The sequence below is a fragment of the Erpetoichthys calabaricus genome, chromosome 7, assembly GCF_900747795.2.
Source record: "Erpetoichthys calabaricus chromosome 7, fErpCal1.3, whole genome shotgun sequence".
Lineage (NCBI taxonomy): Eukaryota > Metazoa > Chordata > Cladistia > Polypteriformes > Polypteridae > Erpetoichthys > Erpetoichthys calabaricus.
The window spans coordinates 195,251,309-195,275,320 of NC_041400.2; the positions used below are offsets into that span (position 1 = coordinate 195,251,309).

Consider the following 24,012-nt stretch of genomic DNA (forward strand, 5'->3'; position numbering starts at 1 on the left):
AGATAGATAGATAGATAGATAGATAGATAGATAGATAGATAGATAGATAGATAGATAGATGTGAAAGGCACTATATAATAGATAGATAGATAGATAGATAGATAGATAGATAGATAGATAGATAGATAGATAGATAGATAGATAGATAGATAGATAGATAGATAGATAGATAGATAGATAGATAGATAGATAGATGTGAAAGGCACTATATAATAGATAGATAGATAGATAGATAGATAGATAGATAGATAGATAGATAGATAGATAGATAGATAGATAGATAGATAGATAGATAGATAGATAGATAGATAGATAGATAGATAGATAGATAGATAGATACTTTATTAATCCCAAAGGGAAATTCACAACCTTAAAATTCCACACCTAAATCAACATTAAAACATCTGTTGCTGTGTGCTGTGGCTGGCGCATGTTCGGCATCACAGCAGGAGGGCGGCGGTGGCGGTCTCAGTGTGACGCAATATGGTTTGTACCTCTTGTCATCATACGTGTCTGTCCTCCCAGGCGAACGTCGCTGTAGGCGCATCAGCTACACGAAAGAGTTCAGCACCACGATCAGCAGGGGGCCGATCAGATGATGCCGGTACCTCACTTTCCTTTTCGATATCCATCTTCCGATCACTTGCATCAAACTCAGAGTCCGACAAGTCAGAGTCCTATTCAACGAAATTACATAAAATGTCCACAAAGTATTTTGCTTTGCACATTCGCTTTGGTCTCTCGCCAGATGTCGATGCCATTTTAGACGTTTTTGCTCTTTGCTACTGAAACCTGTGCAGGGAATCGAAGGTGAAATTAACAAAGCTGTGTAACTTTCCTTCTAGCAAAGAGAGTCAAATTAAAATGTAAGGGAGAGTTTTGTCATAGTTTACAGCGGATTACCGTCCTCTACCCCTGAATTTTGACAAAAGCTGACATCAACCCTGAAAGAGTTCATTAGTGACCTGTCTTTGCTGCTAAAGAAACTCCGTTTGAATTCATTTTAATTGACTTGTTTTTTTAAGATTTCTTCCCCTGAATTTCTTCATCGTTCCTTCGATTTCCTTCATGTACAGTTAGGTCCATAAATATTTGGACAGACAACTTTTCTCTAATTTTGGTTCTGTACATTACCACAATGAATTTTAAATGAAACAACTCCGATGCTGTTGAAGTGCAGACTTTCAGCTTTAATTCAGTCGGGTGAACAAAACGATTGCGTAAAAATGGGAGGCAACTAAAGCATTTTGTGAACACAATCCCTTCTTCATTTCAGGGGCTCAAAAGTAATTGGACAATTGACTCAAAGGCTATTTCATGGGCAGGTGTGGTCAAGTCGTCGTTATGTCCTTATCAGTTAAGCAGATAAAAGGCCTGGAGTTGATTTGAGGTGTGGTGCTTGCATGTGGAAGATTTTGCTGTGAACAGACAACATGCGGTCAAAGGAGCTCTCCATGCAGGTGAAAGAAGCCATCCTTAAGCTGCGAAAACAGAAAAAACCCATCGGAGAAATTGCTCCAATATTACGAGTGGCAAAATCTACAGTTTGGTTCATCCTGAGAAAGAAAGCAAGCACTGGTGAACTCAGCAACGCAAAAAGACCTGGACGTCCACGGAAGACAACAGTGGTGGATGATCGCAGAATCATTCCCATGGTGAAGAGAAACCCCTTCACAACAGCCAACCAAGTGAATAACACTCTCCAGGGGGTAGGCGGGCGTATCGATATCCAAGTCTACCATAAAGAGAAGACTGCATGAAAGTAAATCCAGAGGGTGCACTGCAAGGTACAAGCCACTCATAAGCCTCAAGAATAGAAAGGCTAGATTGGACTTTGCTAAAGAACATCTAAAAAAGCCAGTGCAGTTCTGGAAAAACATCCTTTGGTCAGATGAAACCAAGATCAACCTCTACCAGAATGATGGCAAGAGAAAAAGTATGGAGAAGGCGTGGAACAGCTCATTATCCAAAGCATAGCACATCATCTGTAAAACACGGTGGAGGGAGGCAGTGTGATGGCTGCCAGTGGCACTGGGACACTCGTGTTTATTGATGATGTGACACAGGACAGAAGCAGCCAAATGAATTCTGAGGTGTTCAGAGACATACTGTCTTACTGTGACTTATGAGGTGACCACTGGTGGCATCCTGACCTGGGCCACCTATTTCTCTAACTTAAGCCCAATTAGGTCTTCCAGGAGAGCCTGCCGTGCATCTGTCGGTTTGCCCCGCCATGGCAGGGGTGTCAAATTTCTTTCCTGAAGGGCCTCATGGTGTCCTAATTTGGTTTCAGAGAAGCATGTCATGAGAAGTGAACTCTTACCTTCTAAATAAAATTGTTCCTTAATCCGACTTCTCTGTCCTCGTACTTCCCAAATCAGCGGATGAGATTAAAACACATCTGTCCGATTCAAATGTCAGTTGCATTTTCTTTGATTTGCACTCCTCCATTCATTGAACTGCTGTATGAATTTGGCATCTTATTACCCTTAATAGCCGGAAGGCACGTATTGTGTTTCTACGGGTTCATGGGGTGGTTTCCTGTCATCATGAATGCTGGGCGCTATATACAGACAGGTCCCTTCATTATGAAAATGTTTACCACCTGTGAATGTAATGCAGGGGGCACATGGTGGAGGGGAGGGGGGGAGGTTAGGAGCACCCGCTGGTACAGCGCATTGCCGCACCAACCACCACATGACAAACCAACATAGGATCCCAGATTAGGACCCCAGTGCAGCCATGTGACGGGTGACACCTCATCACCACACTAGTTTAGATGGGATGGCACAGTGGGAGGTGTTTTTTTTTTTTTTTTTATGGTGGCTGGGGTGCCAGTTCTGCCACCAATCCCCAGGTGGCAGGCTGGAAGGGCCCTACATGCAGGGCTGGATGCAGTGCCTGCCATAAAAGAGACCACTAGAGGGAGCTCTAGCCTGGCATTCCTATAGTCGTGTGTACAAACTACAGCAAAGTCCTCACTGGTGTGTCCCCTCAGAACAGGTGACAAAATACAATACCAATAAAAACACAAAGTATATTCAGCTTGTGAAAACGTATCTGCCCCCCCATCTTAATCTCCTATGGCCTCAGACCTTTAGACAAAATGTAATCAAGGGAACACAGAATACGGCTTTTGAAATCAGGACCTTAAAGGAGCAAAGTCAACCATTGTGGAAAAATCATTGCCCCCATTACCTTTAGCGCAGCGTTTCTCAACCTTTCAGTATATGCGACCCAAGTTTTCATAGCAGTTGTAATCGCACCCCCCTAACGTTTTTTTTGAAAGGAGCCCACTAATACCAATTTGTTCTTTTTTAATTAATGATATGTCATAGATGCATATTTTATTATACCTACTTAACTTTTATCGACATTTATCTAACTCTATATTTATTTTTCTAGTATCAGAATGTATTAAGTTAATTCATCTTGGCTTCAATAGATGTATTTTTCATATTTTCAATTCTTGTTTTCTTTTTTCACATCTTCGCGCCCCCCTAAGGGGGGCCTGCCCCACAGTTTGAGAACCACTGCTTTAGCGGTAATAATCACAAACGTGATCTCATCCCGTCACATCGCCCGCTCATCTTCATGGCACTGCTGTCATTTAGACCCTGGATTGGGGGATGTTTTTGTCATTCTTCTCTGCAGATTGGACGGAGACCCTCGGTGGACCATCGGTTATTTTCACGTCTTTCCAGAGATGTTCGATTCAAGTCCGGACTCTGACTGGGCAATTCAAGCACATTGCCAGAGTTGTCACTAAGCCACCCCTGTGTTGTTTTTGGCCCAGTCTGAAGCAAGGTTATTTGAGCTAGTTTTGATTTCTACTAGGGGACTCTACCCCCCTGCTCACTTTGCTCGCCAACCCCCAGGTGGGCACTATACACGATAGCCACTTCACGGCTCTGCTGCTCACTTATGGGGATGCAGATGCACAATTTAAACAGATTGTTATTTTCATGGGAATTGTTCCATCTGCATAATAGAACTATTTTACATTACAGTGAGTAATTAACCATAATAACAAATAGTAAAACGTAATAAATTGAATGAAAATTATGTTTCATGTTGCATTAATAGATATTCGTTGTGTTACACGTTTTCGTTCTGTTTGGCTTTGAAATTAACAAGCAAATACTTTTTAAACTTACACTTTTACTGTAAAACTTCACTAAAACAATATTTGGAATTAACTTTTAATCAATATCGCATTGAATTTTGATTCCGTGATTTGAATTTCATCGTGACAACGCAACGTATAATTGCCCATGAGTGAATTTCGTTTCGTTTCGTTTCTCTCATAAATAAAGCAACTTTTTCGAATATTTGTCTCTGTGATTTGTTAATTGTCATAGCAAAAGCTATTCTAACGGGAAACGGTTAACGTTTTAATACGAATGGCATATCGAGATCTCCTTTGGTGTCTCATGTTAGATGGACTACATCACCTTTCTTGTCGCCTGTTAAAATTTTACATGTCAGAATTGTTTGACCAATTTTGGGTACAACTAATCTTATCCCACTGCATAGCCCATCACTCAGACATAAATTACGCAATTACATTACGATACGGCATTCTTACTACAGTAATTCATGCAGAGGAAGACCAGATGGTGTTAACAGTTGTAGATATTCTTCGTGATATTGTAAGTTGATGTTTTCATCTTCCTCACCATCACCACCAACTGTTTCTGCAAAGTCTATTATTATTTGACGTGTAACTGATCAACAATTTTCGCGTTAATTCGTTTGACTTCATTGTTTCTCGATGCTAGGATTGCCCGTGTACTCATTTCTTCTGTTGATAACCCTTCGGGATAAAACTCTTCCAATAAGATTTGGACATAATACGTCTTCTTTTATTGCGAACTTAAAGTGAGGAAAACATAAAAATTTATAAGAGCTGAGAGCACAGCAACTGTGTCTGACAAAAGCATTCACACCAATGAGAGGACTGCGGGCGTGGGACGCGAAACGGAAATGGTGGAGGGGAGGGCAGGACTTTAAAAAAAATGTCATGGCAATAGTCTCGTCTCAAGCGTTTATGTTCTCTCTATATGATAGATAGATAGATAGATAGATAGATAGATAGATAGATAGATAGATAGATAGATAGATAGATAGATAGATAGATAGATAGATAGATAGATAGATAGATAGATAGATAGATAGATAGATAGATAGATAGATAGATAGATAGATAGATAGGAAAGGCACTATATGACAGACAGACAGACAGACAGACAGACAGACAGACAGATAGATAGATAGGAAAGGCACTATATGATAGACAGACAGACAGACAGACAGACAGACAGACAGACAGACAGACAGACAGACAGATAGATAGGAAAGGCACTATATGACAGACAGACAGACAGACAGACAGACAGACAGACAGACAGACAGACAGATAGATAGGAAAGGCACTATATGATAGACAGACAGACAGACAGACAGACAGACAGATTTCTCAATGTGTCTGAGAAACTGATGTGAGATTGGAGGAGGCAAGAAGACATATTAAGGAAAATGCCAAAGACAAAGTGCTCTGCAAACTGGCACTGCCTCATGGCTGGCACTGGAAAATCATATCGCCAAATGGTTTTAAGTGTCGGATTTTTGAACAGGCTTGTAAAGTCGGGGTCTGATTTTTACGATTAATTTTTCGTGTTTCAAGACAAGTATATATGGTATTAAAGTACCGTGTATACTCACGTCTAAGTCGGGTCTTGAAACACAAAAAATCGGTCATAAAAATCAGACCCCGACTTATACGCCCGTTCAAAAATACGACACTTAATTTTTATCTTCTGCAAAGTAAAAGTAAAGTAAAGCAAAGTAAAAATACAGTCCCACTTCTGTGGGTGCCACTAAGACATACAGCTCCACCCTGCCAACTGCCATATAAACATCCGGCCCCACCAAGTTAGATGCCACTCAAACATCTATTCCCACCTAACCACCTGTGACACAGGCATTCAAACCCACCCAGTTGGCTGCCAATAAAACATCCAGCCCCACACAGCCACCTGAAACACAAACATTCAGCCTCACCACGCTGGATGTCACTCAGACATCTAGCTCCACCCACCCACCCACATGTGATACATTCAGCCACTTTGCTGCCAATAAAACATCCAGCCCTGCCCAGCCACCTGTAACACAAACATTCAGCCCCACTAATGTGGATGTCACTCAAACATCTAGCTGCACCCACCCACCCGTGATAGACATTCAGCTCCACCCAGTTGACTGCCCAATAAAACATCCAGCCCTGCCCAGCCACTTGTAACACAAAGTAGGATGTCACTCAAACATCTAGCTCCACCCAGCCAGCTATGACATTGACATTCATCCCCACCCAGTTGGCTGCCACTAAAACATCTAGCCCCGCCCAGCTACCTGCATGACTAACAGTCCTCCTCCTCTTCCTCATTATTCACCTGTAATGTCTGTCATGTGCATTTGTTACAAATGTGTTCTGAGATATTTCAGGTTATGAAGGAAAGACATTTCATGGTCAGGTAGTTCTGCTCACTAACCGCCTCACCAGAGAGCAGTGAGTGACGTGTGGCACGTTGATTAGCACATACAAGTGCTTGTGACAACTGTAAACCATTCACCCTGCGCATTCTAGCATGAGACTCCACTCTCGGGGTACCTCAGGGTCTACTGACACCTCATGGCTCCTGTCCCATTACACTCGTCTGCCATCCCCTGTCCCGTGCCAGCTTTGCTCCGAGCCCCTTTTGATGACAGGCAGCCTCATTTGTGAAGGGATTCACGGTGAAAGGCGCTTTATGAAGTAAAGATTGATGGGCTGAAAGCCCGGGCATGGCTGTTCTCGTCGCCTTTCATCTCTCCTCCACGTGAGCAGCTGACCTCCATCATAACGAAATCCAATTAGCAATGCGATCGCTCGACAAGGAGCAGAAGTGGTGACCTGCTCGCCCAACTGCCTCCTCTTTGTTCTCAAGATGGGAAACAGCTTGCAGAGCACCGCCTTGGGGGGGCCGCACAGAGGTACGTCCACACGCGGCGCAGGTGCCAGCTCTTTCATGTCAAGTGCCACTGATTGAGATTTAAGGTTTCACAGAGTGACTCCGTCTCTCGGCGGCTACTTGATTGCCAGAAGCCACATGTGCGGCACGTCTCTCCTCCTTCTTCTGTTAATGAGCTTTTTCCACCGGGGTGGCGGGCGGTGGACATCGACTCCAACGCATTGATTTACAAAAGGCAGGAGCGGGCGCTTTGCTGGCAAAATGCATGGAAAGGAGACGCAGCTGAAAACTACGCCACGCAAAGATACCATTTGTGGAGTGGAAATTACTTAAGAGTGTCAAGTGTTTCGATATCTGAGCCCAGGGTGTCTTTAACTTTATATTCTTGTGACCCAATCTTGCCCTTCACAGTGTCTTTGAGGCTCAGATCATGGCGACTATCAGGTTCTGTCCCCCCCGCCCCTTGGAGAATCGCCTCTGACCATCTCAGCAGGGCGATGTCGTGAGACACTTCACACACCATACGAGACCCTGTCCCATTTGAAACAATGGTGAGTCACGACCCAGCCCAACCTAAAAGGTGGTCTAGTTGGTGGGCCCACCCATTTTTATTTATCCATATGTAGAACTCTCTGAATTCCACATAAGACCTGTGGGAGGTGGAGATGATCTCTGCAGCACGGATCTCCAACCATAACCCCAAATCTGAAAGGAGACGGCAAGAGAAGCCTTTCAAAACAGCAATAAACTGTGGATGGGATGGTGGTGGGTGGAGCATTTTGAAGGAAACATTGTGAATGGCACAGAAAGGGCGGAGCCTATGGCTGTGGCACAAAGTAGAAGGCAGTAACCAACATTCATTTGGGTGGTAAGGGGGTGGAGCCTATCCAAGTAGCAACAGGTACAGGGCAGAAAACAAACTGTGGATGGAGTGATGGTGGGCGGAGCCTTTTAAAGAAAACACTGAATGATGGGGGCGGAGTCTATTGCTGGAGCAGAATGTATAAGGCAGTAACCAACCAACATTCATTTAGGTGGTAAGGGGTGGAGCCTATCAATGTAGCAACAGTAACAGCAGAAAAAAAACTGTAGATGGGGTGATGGTGGGCAGAGCCGAGGAAAAATCCAACTGTGGATGGCACAGTTTGGGGGGCAATCAGTGCAGCAACAGTCACACAACAGAAACCAATTGTGGATTGGGAACTGGGGGCAGAACCCCTCCCAGTAGTACTGAGTGTCAGTCAGGTGGTGGGAAGGGTGGAACCCATCCCTGTAGCCTTTGTCACAAGGGCAGGGTATAGATATATTCACATGGAGTCTATCTCTGTAGCACTGAGCACAATGAGTGGGGGGAAAGGGGAGTGGAGCCTATCAATACAGCAATAATCACGTGGCAGAGATAAATGGCAGATGGGGTGATGGTGGGCGGAGCCTTTTGAAGGTGGGGTGGAGTCTATGGCTGTAGCACAAAGTGTAAGGCAGTAACTAACATTCATTTGGGTGGTGAGGGGTGGAGCCTATCAATGTAGCAACAGGTACAGGGCAGAATAACTGATTAAAATGATTGTGGGCGGAGCCTAGGAAGAATCCAGCTGTGGATGGCACAGTCTGGGCGGAGCCAATCAGTGCAGCAACAGTCAAAATTGTGCTTTGGGTATTGGGGGCAGAACCCGTCCCTGCAGCCTATCAATACAGATATACTCACATGGAGTCTATCCCTGTAGCACTGAGCACAAGGAATGGGAGGGAAAAGGGGGGTGGAGCCTATCAATACAGCAATAATCACGTGGCAGAGATAATTTGTGGATGGGGTGATGGTGGGTGGGGCCTTTTGAAGAAAACTCTGAATGGTGGGGGCGGAGTCTATGGCTGTAGCACAAAGTGTAAGGCAGTAACTAACATTCATTTGGGTGGTAAGGGGTGGAGCTTATCAATGTAGCAACAGGTATTGGGCAGAAAAACTGTGGATGCAGTGATTGTGGGCGGATCCTAAGAAGAATCGAGTTGGGGTGAGCCAATCAGTGTAGCCACAGTCATAATTGTGCATTGGGTACTGGGGGCAGAACCCATCCCTGCAGCCTATCAATGCAGATATACTCACATGGAGTCTATCCCTGTAGCACTGAGCACAAGGCAGTGACCAACTTTCAGTAGGATGGCAGGGGGTGGTGCCCATCAATGCAGCAATAATCACAGGGCAGAAACAAACTGTGGATGGACTGATGGTGGGTGGAGCCTAGAAAGGAGAAAACTGTGTGAAGTAGTAGGGGGTGGAGCCTATATTGGTACCTCAATGAGGTAGAGGGGCGGAGCCTATCAATGCAGCAAAGTCACAAGGCAGGAATCGAGTCAGGACTGGGATGCCACTCAAGTGCACACCCAGGCTATTTTGCACCCAAGGTGCCAATTGAGCCAATTATTGGAGGAACGCCCCTGGGGTTTCTAGGGAATGCACAACTTCCTTCACACATGACGAGTTCCACTTAGCCTTCCCAAGCTGTGAGGGTGAAACGAGAAATCCGGGAGCACCTGCCCTTCTGTCCTTCAAAAGCCAGTAGCACAAAGAAACATACAGCGACATGAACTTTAAAAGCTAATGAGAGCTGGTGACAGGCTGGCACAGAATTAAGTCGTCCACTCTGCTGCCTGACTGGTCCAGAGTCCTGAGTTTGAATCCTGACCAATCAGGAGCCTATCCCTGGCTCCTTGTAGGTGCCCATCTCTTGGTGGGTTTTTCTTCATGCTCATTCTGAATTGTCCCACTGTGAGGACTTATTGGACTTTCACCCTGTCCAGGCTTGGCACAAATGGGGCGCCAGGCTTAATACACAAAGTGCTGCTAGAAAAAGCTCCGGCTCCCCTGTTTTGAATATAAAAGGTTTGCAAAATGGATGTCAGGTTTGTTTTTGTTAGGCAGAAGCCGAGACGGGTGCAGAGTGGTCTCAGCTAAAATCTCGTCCGCTCCGACTTCCATTGTCTGCCCGCCGTCTGGATTGAGCGAAAAAGAGGAAATGAGACCAATTAGCGGGTCAGCAATCTCATCAATTAGCCGAGCAGACGCTCGCTGGCAACGGTTTACTTTAGGACGTCACCGAGCCATCAGCGGCCCGCCGCCACTCAGAGATTATCACACTAAAGTGGAGTCGGGTTCATCCCCAGGCTCTTCACGGCGACAGCTGTTTGGTCTTCACGGCTGCCGAGCGGGCCGCCTGTCTAACAGTCGTGTAATGGCCCTCCTGCGCACCACTGGGAACTTTGCCGGAAAGTTAAATGCCAAGAAGTACAAAAATGCACTCTCATAAAATCAGCAAAAAGGCAGCAATTTAAGAAGCACAAGCACAGCTGCAAATGATTACAAATAAAACAATCTTGAAATGTGCCAACCCGTAAGAAACAAGAAAAAGGGCAGCTTACCGGGTTCACCAGGGCGCCCTCTTCTTCCTCGCTTTCCTGGGGGTCCTGGAGAGAAAAAAAAAAAAATCAGTCAGTCAATCAGTGCAGGGCACCGTCATCAGGAAAGTCAAACAGACGGAGCGAGTGCAATAAAACACACAAGCAGAGCTCAAAATGAAAGGCGCTATATAATATAAGCCACACAAAATAAAACGCGGAGGTGGATTTAGATACCGGATACTAGGAATAAGAGAGAACCCAAAATAAAAACAAAAAATATGCAAAATAAAATATTAAACTGGGATGTCGGTCAGCCTGACGGCCACTTTATAAATTAAATATGTGATTAAAGAAGTTTATAAACTTCTGTAGAATGCCATTAACAAAGAAAGGCGCAATATAACAAAAATATACAAAATAATACATAAAGTGTATTGGGATACTGGGCAGCTTTAACTTGTCAGCAATACATAAAATTAAACACACAATCAGAGTTTCAAGCTACTGTAGAATGCTGTTCACAATGAAAGGCGCTATATAATAAGAAGAATACAAAACATAATGTTGGACTGTAATGGGCAGCATGAAAGGCAACATATAAAAGAAATCACACATTTGAAATTTCAAACTACTGTAGAATGCTGCTCAGAATGAAAGGCGCTATATAACAAAATCCATCCATCCATTATCCAACCCGCTATATCCTAACTACAGGGTCACGGGGGTCTGAGGGAGCCAATCCCAGCCAACACAGGGCACAAGGCAGGAAACAAACCCCAGGCAGGGCACACACACACACACCAAGCACACACTAGGGACAATTTAGGATCGCCAATGCCCCTAACCTGCATGTCTTTGGACTGTAGGAGGGACGCAGATACGGGAAGAACATGCAAACTCCATGCAAGGAGAACCCAGGGAGTGAACCCGGCTCTCCTTACTGCGAGGCAGCAGCGCTACCACTGTGCCACCGTGCTGCCCCAAAACAAAATCATACATTAGAAGTAAAATGTTCAGCTACATTGGGGTGATGGTCATCAATGAAAGTCAGTTTAGAAAATGAATGATGTAATTAGAGTTCCAAATATCTGGGGAATGTTGTTCACATAAAAGGCGCTATATAATAAAAAAATATATAAATAACATTTCATAGTAGATTGGGATACTGGCTACTATGAAAGAGAGAATATAACATAAAACATGGAGAAATGCTATAGAAAGCTGTTTACTATGAAAGGCGCTATATAACAAAATCATACATTACAAATAAAATGTTAAACTACACCGGGGTGGTGGTCGGCCATTTTTTTTGTAATTAGAGTTCCAAAATGTCTGGGAAATGTTGTTCACAAAAAACGGCACCATATAATAAAAAAATATACAAAATAATATTTCAAAGTGGATTGGGACACCAGTCAGCCTATGAGATGAAACGTGATATAGTTGTACGCTGTTCACAATAAAAGGCGCTATACACAGTTTTAAAAGTGCATACGATGAATGATTACACAAGTTTTACGGTGGGCTGCTGCCTCACTAACATGGCATCTTGGGTTCTAATCGTGCGTTTGGTCGTTTTCTGTGTCGAGGGGTAAGGGGCATTGAAAAGGAAAGGCGCTATAAAAGATTTGTGCTAAAAGCCCCTTCTCTGCCTTTACTGACTGCGCTTCCATGTCACAAGTCACAATGCTCTTGCAATTTGTAGGTTGCTTTGGAGACAGTCGAACTGAAAGCCATTCTGTGACACTGACAAACCAGACTATGAAAGGCACTATACAGAGGTGGCGCTAATTAAGGCTGTCACCGTCACTGGCTGCCTGTTTGATATCTGGGCTGTCATCTTAGTGCCTCTTAACTTTGATTTCTGCTCCTTTAAAATTCTGACTTTTTCTGTGTATTTCAAAAAAAGATTTGATCACGAAAAATGAAAGGCACTATATTGGACCTGCTCCAATCCCATCAATGGGTTACTCTGTCACCTCGAGAGATTTACACCACGACAATAACTTTATTAACTCTCAAGAGCCTTAGGCTGGCTAGCATTACTGTGTGCAAGGCGCTATACACGACAAGTTCATCTTCCACCTGTGCCTCACTGTGTGACCCTGAGCGATTCACTTGACCAAGTTACAGGCTGCGTAAAAATTCAAAAGCCTTCCATTGTACTCGTAATGTCATTGTGAAAGGCGCTATAAACGGGCTGAGCTAGAGCTGCCATCGTCACTAAGTACCTGACTGCCTCTTTGATCTTTGGCCGATTGTCTCGTTACAAATTAAAACAGACCTTTGATTCTTTAAGATTTGGACTTTCAAAAAAGATTTGATAAAAAAGAAAGGCACTATACTCAAACAGCTCAAGTTCACCCGCACCTCAATTTGGGACCCCGAGGGATTCACTTAACTGAGTTTCTTATTGTGCAGCATTCATTAACACTCATATAGCCCCCCCTTGAGATCAGGTACACTATGAAAGGCGCTATAAAGGTCTGTTTTACAGTCCCCCCCCCCCCCCCTTACCCAGTCATTAATTCCCTGTTTGGTCTTCAGTCACTTCCAATGTCAGTTCTCACAATTTCTTATAATTTGTAGGTTGCTTTGGAGTCGGTCTAATTGAAAGTCGTTCTGTTACATTAATAAAACACCTTGAGGCTGTCCTTCACTATGAAAGGCACTATAAAATGTTTGTGCTATAGCTCACAATCACCAGCTGCCTTTCTGATAATGAAAAGTCACTTCCCATTCCATTACTTACAATTTAGAAATGCTAATTTGTAGGTTGCTTTGGAACCCCTATTCTAATGATATAACAGCTTCACTTTGAAAGGTGCTATAAACGGTTTGTTTTATAGTTTATCCCAGTCATTATTAATTACCTGTTTGGTCTTCAGTCACTTCCAATGTCAATTCTCACAATTTCTTGTAATTTGTAGGTTGCTTTGGAGTCGGTCTAATTGAAAACTGTTCTATTATATTAATAAAACGCTTTGAGGCTGTTTTCACTATGAAAGGCACTATAAAATGTTTGTGCTATAGCCCACCATCACCAGCTGCCAATCTGATAATGAAAAGTCACTTCCCATGCTCACAATTTAGAAACACTACTTTGTAAGTTGCTTTGGAACAACCCATTTCTAATGATATTATGCATTCACTATGAAAGGCGCTATAAAAGGTTTGTTTTACAGCTTCCCCCCCCTTACCCAGTCATCATTAATTACCTGTTTGGTCTTTAGTCACGTCCAATGTCAGTTCTCATAATTTCTTGTAATTTGTAGGTTGCTTTGGATTCGGTCTAACTGAAAGCCATTCTATTACATTAATAAAACACCTTGAGGCTGTCCTTCACTATGAAAGGCACTATAAAATGTTTGTGCTATAGCTCACAATCACCAGCTGCCTTTCTGATAATGAAAAGTCACTTCCCATTCCATTACTTTCAATTTAGAAATGCTAATTTATAGGTTGCTTTGGAACCCCTATTCTAATGATATAACACCTTCACTTTGAAAGGCGCTATAAACAGTTTGTTTTATAGTTTATTCCAGTCATTATTAATTACCTGTTTGGTCTTCAGTCACTTCCAATGTCAATTCTCACAATTTCTTGTAATTTGTAAGTTGCTTTGGAGTCGGTCCAATTGAAAGCCATACTATTATATTAATAAAACACTTTGAGGCTGTCCTTCACTATGAAAGGCACTATAAAATGTTTGTGCTATAGCCCACCATCACCAGCCACATATCTAATAATGAAAAATAATTTCCCATGTCATTAATCAAAATTTCCCCTTGGGATTAATAAAGTATCTATCTATCTATCTATCTATCTATCTATCTATCTATCTATCACACACAATTTAGAAACACTACTTTGTAAGTTGCTTTGGAACCCCTATTCTAGTGATATAACTATGAAAGGCGCTATAAAAGGTTTGGGCTGAATCTGCCATCACAAACGGTCAGTTGCCTCCTACGCCAACAGCCACGATTTCAACTCACTACTCCTGTACTTTGTAGGTTATTTGCAGTCAGCAGAGCAGTACCAGTGGTGGCCACCAGAGGGCAGCAGTGCGTGTCATTCGTGGGCCCCACTGATATCTATGAAGTGTGAAGGCCAAATGGTGGACTGCAGCAAAGACCCCTCCTCTTAAATATGGAAGAGAATTCTATTGGCTGCGAGAGGACCTTAGGGGTACAGCTTGGGGTCAGCTTTACTTGAGGCTGTGCTCCTGCCGCTTGTCCCCAGGGGTGGGGAGGGAGGGGGGGGGGTCACCTGAACCCCTTATTTTAAAAGGCAGTGTGGGTGAGATCAGATAAGTTGGACCCAAGCAGGTGAGGTGGGCAACATTCTACATGGTGTCCATACAGAGCTTACCCCCAGAACTGTAGAACATCCACCCTGACCACAGAGTCTGTCTGGTCAAGCATGCCCACCTCAGACCTGCATTGATGCGAATGCCCCCTTCTATGTGCTGCAGAAAGCCCAGCCTGTTTGTGACGCCCCTCGCAGTTTCCCTTAAGTAAGACATATTTATTTATTTTTCCTTTGCTCACCAAAGGAATTTGTTACATCAGCCAAAAAAGCCTTTCAGTTTGTCCACAACCTCACAGCCGGGCCAGCATGTAAGCTGTAAACATTATGTGCAAGTACAAAATGGCAGAGTGCCCACCGTGCCCACATAACCTAGGAGGCAGGGTGCCACGGCCTTGATGCTACCGCAGATTTCCTCCCAAGCTCCAATGGGTGCCTTGTTCTGTCCGCGCTTGCACAGGGAAACCCCCAGGTGGCGCTTGGCCAAGACTTGTGACCTCACGGGAACTCGGGCAGTTAGTGAAAGGGTCACTTTTGTGACGGACTGACAAAAAGTGGCTGCGGACCCCCTCTGTGAACCTTTTAAGTTTTCAGCCAAGTTACACTGGAGAAAGGAAGGCTGCTGTCACACACTCAGTCCGGAAAATCAAAAAGAAGTGGCACTAAGGGGCAGTAGTGGGCACTGGAAAGAATGTCTGACCAGCTCTGGTCAATCCTGCCAGCAGGGGGGCATCCAGGAATGAAGACCCCGTAGGACCAGTGGAGGAAGGAGGTGAAGGAACTTTTAAATGGCTCACTGTGGCGTAGTGGTGAAGGTTGTGGACTTTAGCCACTGCTACTGACACTGTGTGACCCTGAGCGAGTCACTTCACCTGCCTGTTCTCCAATGGGAAAAACAAAAAGAAACGAGCCAACTGTATCTCAAATGCTGTTAAGTCGGCTTGGATAAAAGCGTCGGCCAAATAAGATAAGAATACGTAACCTGCTGGGCACCCCCCGTCTATGATGGCTTCAAATCTAAGTAATCAGGCTTCATCTACTGGAATGTATTCTGTAATTCACACAGTAATAAATGCATTGCATTTGGCATTCTAACAGGTGGTACATCACTAACATTAACACTGCTTTTACAAATCCCATACCAAATAGCACATAAAAGAGAAGCATGAATTGCATTTGTCATTCCAACAGATGGCACATCAGAAACTTTAATACCGTTTTTATGAACCCCTTACAAAATTGACATACTGTGTTATAGAGACAAATGCATTACATGTGGCATTCTAACAGATGGCATTTCACAAACATCAGCACTGCTTTAATTAGTCCCAATGCAAATGGAATTTAATACAGACATAGGCATTACATTTGTCATTTCAACAGATGGCGCATCATAAACCTTAACACTGCCTTCATGAACTCCATACCAAATTGACATATAACAGAGATATATGCATTGCATTTGGCATTCTAACAGATGGCGCATCAGAAAAATGTATTGTTTTCATTACTGCCATAGTACTAGGGTGTTGTACCGTGTTAGCCATTATGAATGTAGTGAGAAGTCAAAGAAGATGACACCTTTGATTGGCTGACTAGAAAGATTACAATATCCAAGCTTTCAGGGCAACTCAGGTCCCTTCTTTAGGCGAGATGTAATTATTGATCATGGAGAGGCCTGAATTGCGTCAAAAGCTTGCATATTGTAATCTTTTTAGTTGGCCAATAAATGGTGTCATTTTCCTTGACTTCTCATTACTGCCTTAGTAAACTGACATATAACAGAGACATAAGAATTGCATTTGTCATTCCAACAAATGGCACATCACAAACTTTATCACTGCTTTAATTAGTCCCAATGCAAATGGCATATAATAGAGACATATAATAGAGCCATTTCAACAGATGGTGCATCACAAACCTTAATTTAACACTGCCTTCATGAACTCTATACCAAGCTGACATATAGCAGAGACATATGCATTGCATTTGGCATTCTAACAGGTGGCACATCACTAACATTAATGCTGCTTTTACAAATCCCATACCAAATAGCATATAACAGAGAAATATGAATTGCATTTGACATTCCAACAGACAGCACATCAGAAACATTAAAACCGTTTTTATGAACCCCATACTAAATTGAAATACTGTGTAACTGTGACAAATGCATTACATGTAGCATTCTAACAGATGGCATTTCACAAACATCAACACTGCTTTAATTAGTCCCAATGCAAATGGCATATAAAAGAGACATAGGCATTGCATTTGTCATTTCAACAGATGACGCATCATAAACCTTAACACTGCCTTCATGAACTCCATACCAAATTGACAGATAACAGAGATATATGCATTGCATTTGGCATTCTAACAGATGGCGCATCACAAACATTAACATTGTTTTTATAACTGCCATAGTACTAGGGTGTTGTACCATGTTAGCCATTATGAATGTAGTGAGAAGTCAAGGAAAATGACACATCTGATTGGCTGACTAGAAAGACTACAATATCCAAGCTTTCAGGGCAACTCAGGTCCCTTCTTTAGGCGAGATGTAATTATTGATTAAATACTGAGTTGCCTCAAAAGCTTGCATATTGTAATCTTTTTAGTTGGCCAATAAATGGTATCATTTTCCTTGACTTCTCATTACTGCCATAGCAAATTGACATATAAAAGAGACATATGAATTGCATTTGTCATTCCAACAGATGGCACATCACAAACTTTAAAACCGTTTATATGAACCCCATACTAAACTGACATACTGTGTAACAGAGACAAATGCATTACATGTGGCATTCTAACAGATGGCATTTCACAAACATCAACACTGATTTAATTAGTCCCAATGCAAATGGTATATAATAGATACATATGCATTGCATTTGCCATTTCAACAGATGGTGCATCACAAACTTTAATTTAACACTGCCTTCATAAACTCTATACCAAATTGACATATAGCAGAGACATATGCATTGCATTTGGCATTCTAACAGGTGGTACATCACTAACATTAACACTGCTTTTACAAATCCCATACCAAATAGCATATAACAGAGAAATATGAATTGCATTTGTCATTCCAACAGATGGCACATCAGAAACTTTAAAACCGATTTTATGAACCCCATACTAAATTGACATACTGTGTAACAGAGACAAATGCATTACATGTGCCATTCTAACAGATGGCATTTCACAAACATCAACACTAATTTAATTAGTCCCAATGCAAATGGTATATAATGAGACATATGCATTGCATTTGCCATTTCAACAGATGGTGCATCACAAACTTTTAACACTGCCTTCATGAACTCCATACCAATTTGACATATAGCAGAGACATACGTATTGCATTTGGCATTCTAACAGGTGGCGCATCACAAACTTTAACACTGGTTTTACGAATGCCATACAACATATCATATAACAGAGAACTAGGCATTGTGTGGTGCACAGCAAACGTTAACATAAATTATTTAGATTTCAACCCGTCTTAGATGAGTAGCATAGCTAGTTTTTAATAAAATTTGCAAACATTTCTAAAATCCCATTTTTGTTTTGTCATTTTGAGGTACTGAGTGTTGATTCATTAGGAGGAAAAAATGAATGAAGTGATTTGAGCACAAGGCTGTAACTTAACAAAATGAAGGGGTCTGAAGCCTTTCTGAAAGAGCAACATGCAAGTCTTTGAAAGAACAAAACCTGAGAGGCCGCATGTAAGGTGGCCTCGTATGTAACACGAGTAGCGAGAGGAAACGGCGGACACGTGACGAGATCCTTGTGACGTCAGACTTGAGGAGACGGGCAGCTTGAATGACTGGAAATCAGGGACCACCACCTCAGTCTTGTGATGTTCCAACTAAATGATACAACTTATACAATGAGGGCAAGAAGAGAAGACCCTCAGAAACACGTAGGAGCGAAGATCACAGAGAACGATGAAGAGGGAGAGCCGCAGGACGTCACCATCCACGGGTTTAGATCTCGGCTCCTTACCTTGCCGTGTTCAATGAATCGCTTTTCTCGAGTTGAATTCTTCCTTCTTTCAAGTGAGTAAGTCCTTGACATGCTGCCAGTTTAGGTTAAATGAAAAACTCGCCAGCATTTCCAGCTGTTTAATGGGCAATAACTGCCTTGGGAAAAGCAAAGCAAATTAATTCAATTTGTGTTTTGTGGCCCATCGGAGATCTTTTGCCTGTCACCACTGTAAGCAACTGTAATTTTCAATGTCACCCCCACAGATGGTGAGTGAACGTTCCAACTTGCTTTATTTGCATGCAATTATTCACATTAAGTTATTAAGTTGTGAACGTTAAAGTGATTCAAAAGTCCGAGTCCATGTGAAATTCCCTGAAATGCACATGGGCTGCGTTTTCCTCGCCTTCTTTTCGCGACTCAAGAGTTGTTAAAGCACTCGCTCACAAACACTTCCAATAATCGCCCACTAGAGGGGGAACATGCAGTCAAAACCCCAGCTAGAAATTCGAGGGGCCGAAAAAAAAAAAACCGGTGTGATGGACGGCCAACACACTCAGGACGCTAGATGGCGACTTCCCTGCAGCTTAGTGGTGCCCTGGATTCCCACAGGGCACTATGGGAGATGGAGTTCGGCTTCACAGCCCTGCTGGGTACCGTGGGCGATGCTGCAGGGGGATACGGGGATTTCTGTGTCCCATATAGCCCGGAAGTACTCTCAAGTCATGGGGACGGACGGACAGCAGCACATCCGGGTCAAGGACTATAAAAAGGACTGGAGGGAGTGTGACGGAGCTGCTGGGATGAGAGAAGGAGAGAATTATTGTTACTTTATAGTGTATTTGGTGGATGTGGTGTTCTGGAGGCACTTTTGAAAAAGAATTTAAAATCTTCTTAGTGCTTTAATACTTGTGTCCAGAGCATCGGTCTGTTGGCTTTCACAGGGCAAACGCGACCTCTTAACGTCCACAAAGGTTTATTTATCAAAGGCTCTTCAATTAATGAAGCCCCGAAGCGCTGGCAGCAAACAAAGTCCAAATACGGAATCCTGAGACGCATTCGAAAAACAGAGCAGAGGGTCGAAATACCAGAAAATGAAGAAACAACACCATAAAGCACAGCAATCACAAGAACTCTCCACTCGAAAAAGAGTATTCAAAATGAACCGCCAGGAACTCTGGGAGGCCCTCCCTTAAACTGGGGTGAAGGGCAGTGATTAGCAGGTGGCCACACCCCCTAGAGGAACCACTCACGAAACGTAAGGGACACAACACCTAGCCTAAAGTCCAGGGGCCTCATGCGCAACGCCATGCGTAGAATTCACACCATAACATGGCGTACGGAAAAAAGGGGAAACGTTCGTACGCACAAAAAAATCCAGATGCATAAATCTGTGCGTTCGCCAACTTCCACGTTCTTCCGCTACATAAATCCCAGTCAGCGTGAAAATTAACGCACGCGCCTGCTGTCCCGCCCCAACTCCTCCCAGAATTACACCCCTTTGAATATGCAAATCAATATAAATAGCCCTTAAGCTCAGCCTTCTGTGAAAAGACAATGGCAAAAGCACAGGGGATAATAGAAGAATTTCAGCGAATACCAAGTGGAGGCAAAGAAAAACTTACTACATTTACATTTACATTTACATCATTTAGCAGACTACTAAGTGTTTGTTGGTTTAAACAGTGGGATAAACAACAAAAGGAAGTTGATCGACTGACATAGCGTGTTGGAGAAACTCGAAAGCTCAAGTTCACAAAGTCGCACAGTGCCGAAATAAAAAAAGAAGTTGTCAGATATCAAAGTCGCCGTGAAAAGGCGAGTTGTAGCCCACCGTCTCAGCGTCATATGAAAGCGTACAGAGAAAAGAAAAAAAATAGGGACACAGTGAGAAAAAAACTTTAATCTCGAAATTTCCACTTTAATCACATAAAGTTTATTTTGTCATTAAAGTAGAACATCGTAAACTTCATCTTAAAATCGTTTAATTTACTAGTTTCTCAAATCCCATCATAACTAAAGTAGCACGTCAAATGCTTTGTTTTGTATTTGATCTTCTATGTGCTCTGTGTCTGTGAATCACTACGTGCTTCTTAAACGGGCTTTCTCTTCCTCCGACAGGACACAGAATCCATGACATTCATGATATTACAGCTCTCTGAATAATTCAAATACTGAGATGTATACGTGATATCATTGTCATGATGATAGGAGTTTAAAGCGTGTTATTAAACATGGGAACACAGTGGCGCAGTGCTTGTTCACGTCTCACGCAAGAGGCTTGCTGCGCCGTGCACGACCTTCGATAAAATACTTTATTGCAGCAGTACTGTCTCTTTCAAACGTACTAACCTCCAATTCCTGTCCTTCCTTATCTTTCTCCAAATACCCAATCGCCACACAATCAGCTCTGTAATAGACGTTAAGCCATCTGTAAGCTTAGAACAACGATTCTTCAAAACGTTTAAGGAACATCGAAATAACTTCATAGTACGTCTTTAATTATTCTATCCATCTATCCTTCCAGTGTTGCGCCAGTCCCAGCAAGAATACAGCGCAAGGCAGGAACAATCTGTGAACAGGGAGCCAGATCTTTGCTAGCACTGTGACACCGTGTCCTCACATGTTTAATTATTAACAATATAGATTATTTAAATGACGTTAACATTTTATCTGTATAATATAACAAACATATTTTGCAGCATTTCATCTTAAAAATGATATCGTTATCATATGTAAATACGCGCTTTATAAAGTGGCGCAGGTTGTGTAATATTATAACTGTATCACAAGTTTACAGTGAAGTGATTGTACTTATAAGTTCTACAAGGAGCACTTGATGGACTGATTGAGTGCGTTTAGAGTTCTTGTGATGAAACTGTTTGTGAACCGTGAGGTTCGTACAGGAAAGGCTCTGAAGCATTTGTCGTATGGAAGAGGTTCAAATAGACTGTGTGCATGGCTGAGGCAGCGTGTGCTTGATGCTGTATCCCAATAATTCTCTTTCTGATCAGCTGCTGTAGAGCTGTGATTCACACTCAGATACAGTGATATAAATACTCTGAGTGGTGCATGAGAGGAATACGGAAAAAGATGATCCGCTGTGGCAACACCTAATGGGAGCAGCTGAAAGAAGAAGAAGAAGGTGCAGTGAGAGTAACAACACTAAAGCAGTTATGGTATTTGGAACAGTTTGACCATTCTGTGGACCATTATATTGTTACAGGTTAATTACAATCAGATGCCTTAAACTAATAAACAATATGCGGTTAATTTCAGTGTATTTATAAAGCCGCATCAGAGATGTAAAAAAGAAAGGGAAACTACAATGGAACAGTAGCAGTGCTTTGACACTGGGTGCCACCAGTGTGCAAAACCAAGCGGAGAACTTGCGTGCGCCAGGGTATGAGCTACCTTGGAAATCTGTGTGGCTTTACGCCAAGTTTAGGTTTTATACATCACGATTTGAGCGTGGAGTCGGGCTTACGCAACATTTTTGTGCGTACGCACCGTTTATACATGAGGCTCCAGGACTGTGGAGTCGAGGAGTCGGAGACAATTTTGGGTACCTGGAATTGGAGTTAGTAAAAAATGTACCGACTCCGACTCCTAATAAATTTAAATTGTAATGAAAAAAAAAAAAATACAGCAAGTTCAAATGTCCCATTTCACAAACAATAGAACTAATTAAGTACGTCTCTGGTGTAAGAACAAAGCCCAGTTGTGTTACTACAAGTGTGAAGTTCAGCTGAGCAATCATACAACCTGACATTCACATAATGTAATCTGGATTATGGTACATTACAAAATGTGTTTTCATTTTATTTCAGATCTAACGTGTTTAACAAGTTCATGTGAGCGTAAACAAGTGTAATGATGGAGGTGGAGGTGTGTGCTGTGGCCTGATGCGTGTTCAGGGGTTCTTGTCTTTTGTTTAAACTGGCCAATACAGTAGAGAGTCAGCTTCATAGCCAGTAGTTCTGTGGTTAAATGGCGACGTGTATGTTGCCTTCCTTCAATCAACATGGAAAATACAGTCAGTCAGTCATTATCCAACCTGCTATATCCTAATGCAGGGTCACAGGGGTCTGCTGGAGCCAATCCCAGCCAACACAGGGCACAAGGCAGGAAACAAACCCCGGGCAGGGCGCTAGCCCACCGCAGGGCACAAACACACACCAAGCACACACTAGGGACAGTTTAGAATCGCCAATGCGCCTAACCAGCATGTCAAAATTACACCACGTTAGCAGCAGCCAATCAGAGCCCAAGAGAATGAAAATCCCGCTCTGATTGGTTGAGTCTCCTCTTTCAGCCAATAACGGGATTTGTAAGAAATCATCTGGGTACTGGAACACAAAACTCTTTTGTCTACCGTAGTGTACAATGTATTTAATGATTTACTGTATTGCTTAAATGTTAGATATGTGCCACAGAAAAATCCATGATATAGCGAGGGCGCGATATAACGGGGGATCACAATATATTGAGGTAAATTGAAATAAATATACTTTAACGTGTCTCTGGTATCGTCTTCTGGATTGTTTTCAGAATAAACATCAAAACAATTTTGGTGGGACAGAATCCAAACTCCAGATATCGTGTTGATGTATTATATTAATATTCAAAAGTGTCAAAATGACAATGATGTGTATCTCCAAAACCTGACGTGCTGGCTTAATTCCGATTTCATATATGGAATCAGTGTCAAAAACTTAATAAAGAGCTGCTCTGTAGTTCCCAGTAGCAAACAAAATCTATACTTTTTGTAGACCAGTGAGGTGGCACAAGCTGGTAGCGCTGCTTCCTCGAAATAAGGAGACCAAACTTGGCGTCCAGGGTCTCCCTTGTGTGGAGTTTGCATTTTCTCCCCGTGTCTGATCGGGTTTCCTCCGACAGTCTAAAGACGTGCAGGTTAGGCGAGCTGGTGGTCCTAAGTTGGCCCGTGTGTGATGTGTGTTTGCCCGGTGATGGGCTGGCACCCTGTCCAGGGTTTGTTCCTGCTTTGCTCCCTTATGCTCGCTGGGATAGGCTCTGGCAGACCCCCACGACCCTGTTCAGAGCTAACGCAGGTTACAAAATGACCGACTGACCCAACAGTTATGTCTGGACACAGAAGAGCAAATCTTAAACAGGAAGACGCATTCTCATAACGGCATACTTCTGAATTCAAGTCATGGACTGTCACAGTGTGGCACTAACGCACGTCACCATGAGGTGCTTCCGGGAAGGCTGGTTTTGAAAACCGGAATTCTCACATCACAAGACCCCTTCTCCAGTTTGCCTATCCCCCAGACCGCTC

General features: G+C 42.9%; 1 protein-coding gene across 1 annotated transcript in view; it reads right to left on the reverse strand.

The window, feature by feature from the left end:
- The window catches only part of LOC127528755 (uncharacterized), a 368,716-nt gene that overhangs the window by 43,893 nt on the left and 300,811 nt on the right, over positions 1-24,012 (reverse strand). Inside the window, exons 3-4 of the mRNA XM_051929488.1 lie at positions 10,425-10,469; positions 7,340-7,541 (exon numbers count right to left, since the gene is read on the reverse strand). Coding sequence (XP_051785448.1) covers positions 7,340-7,541; positions 10,425-10,469 — 247 coding nt within the window. The remainder of the gene's footprint in view (positions 1-7,339; positions 7,542-10,424; positions 10,470-24,012) is intronic.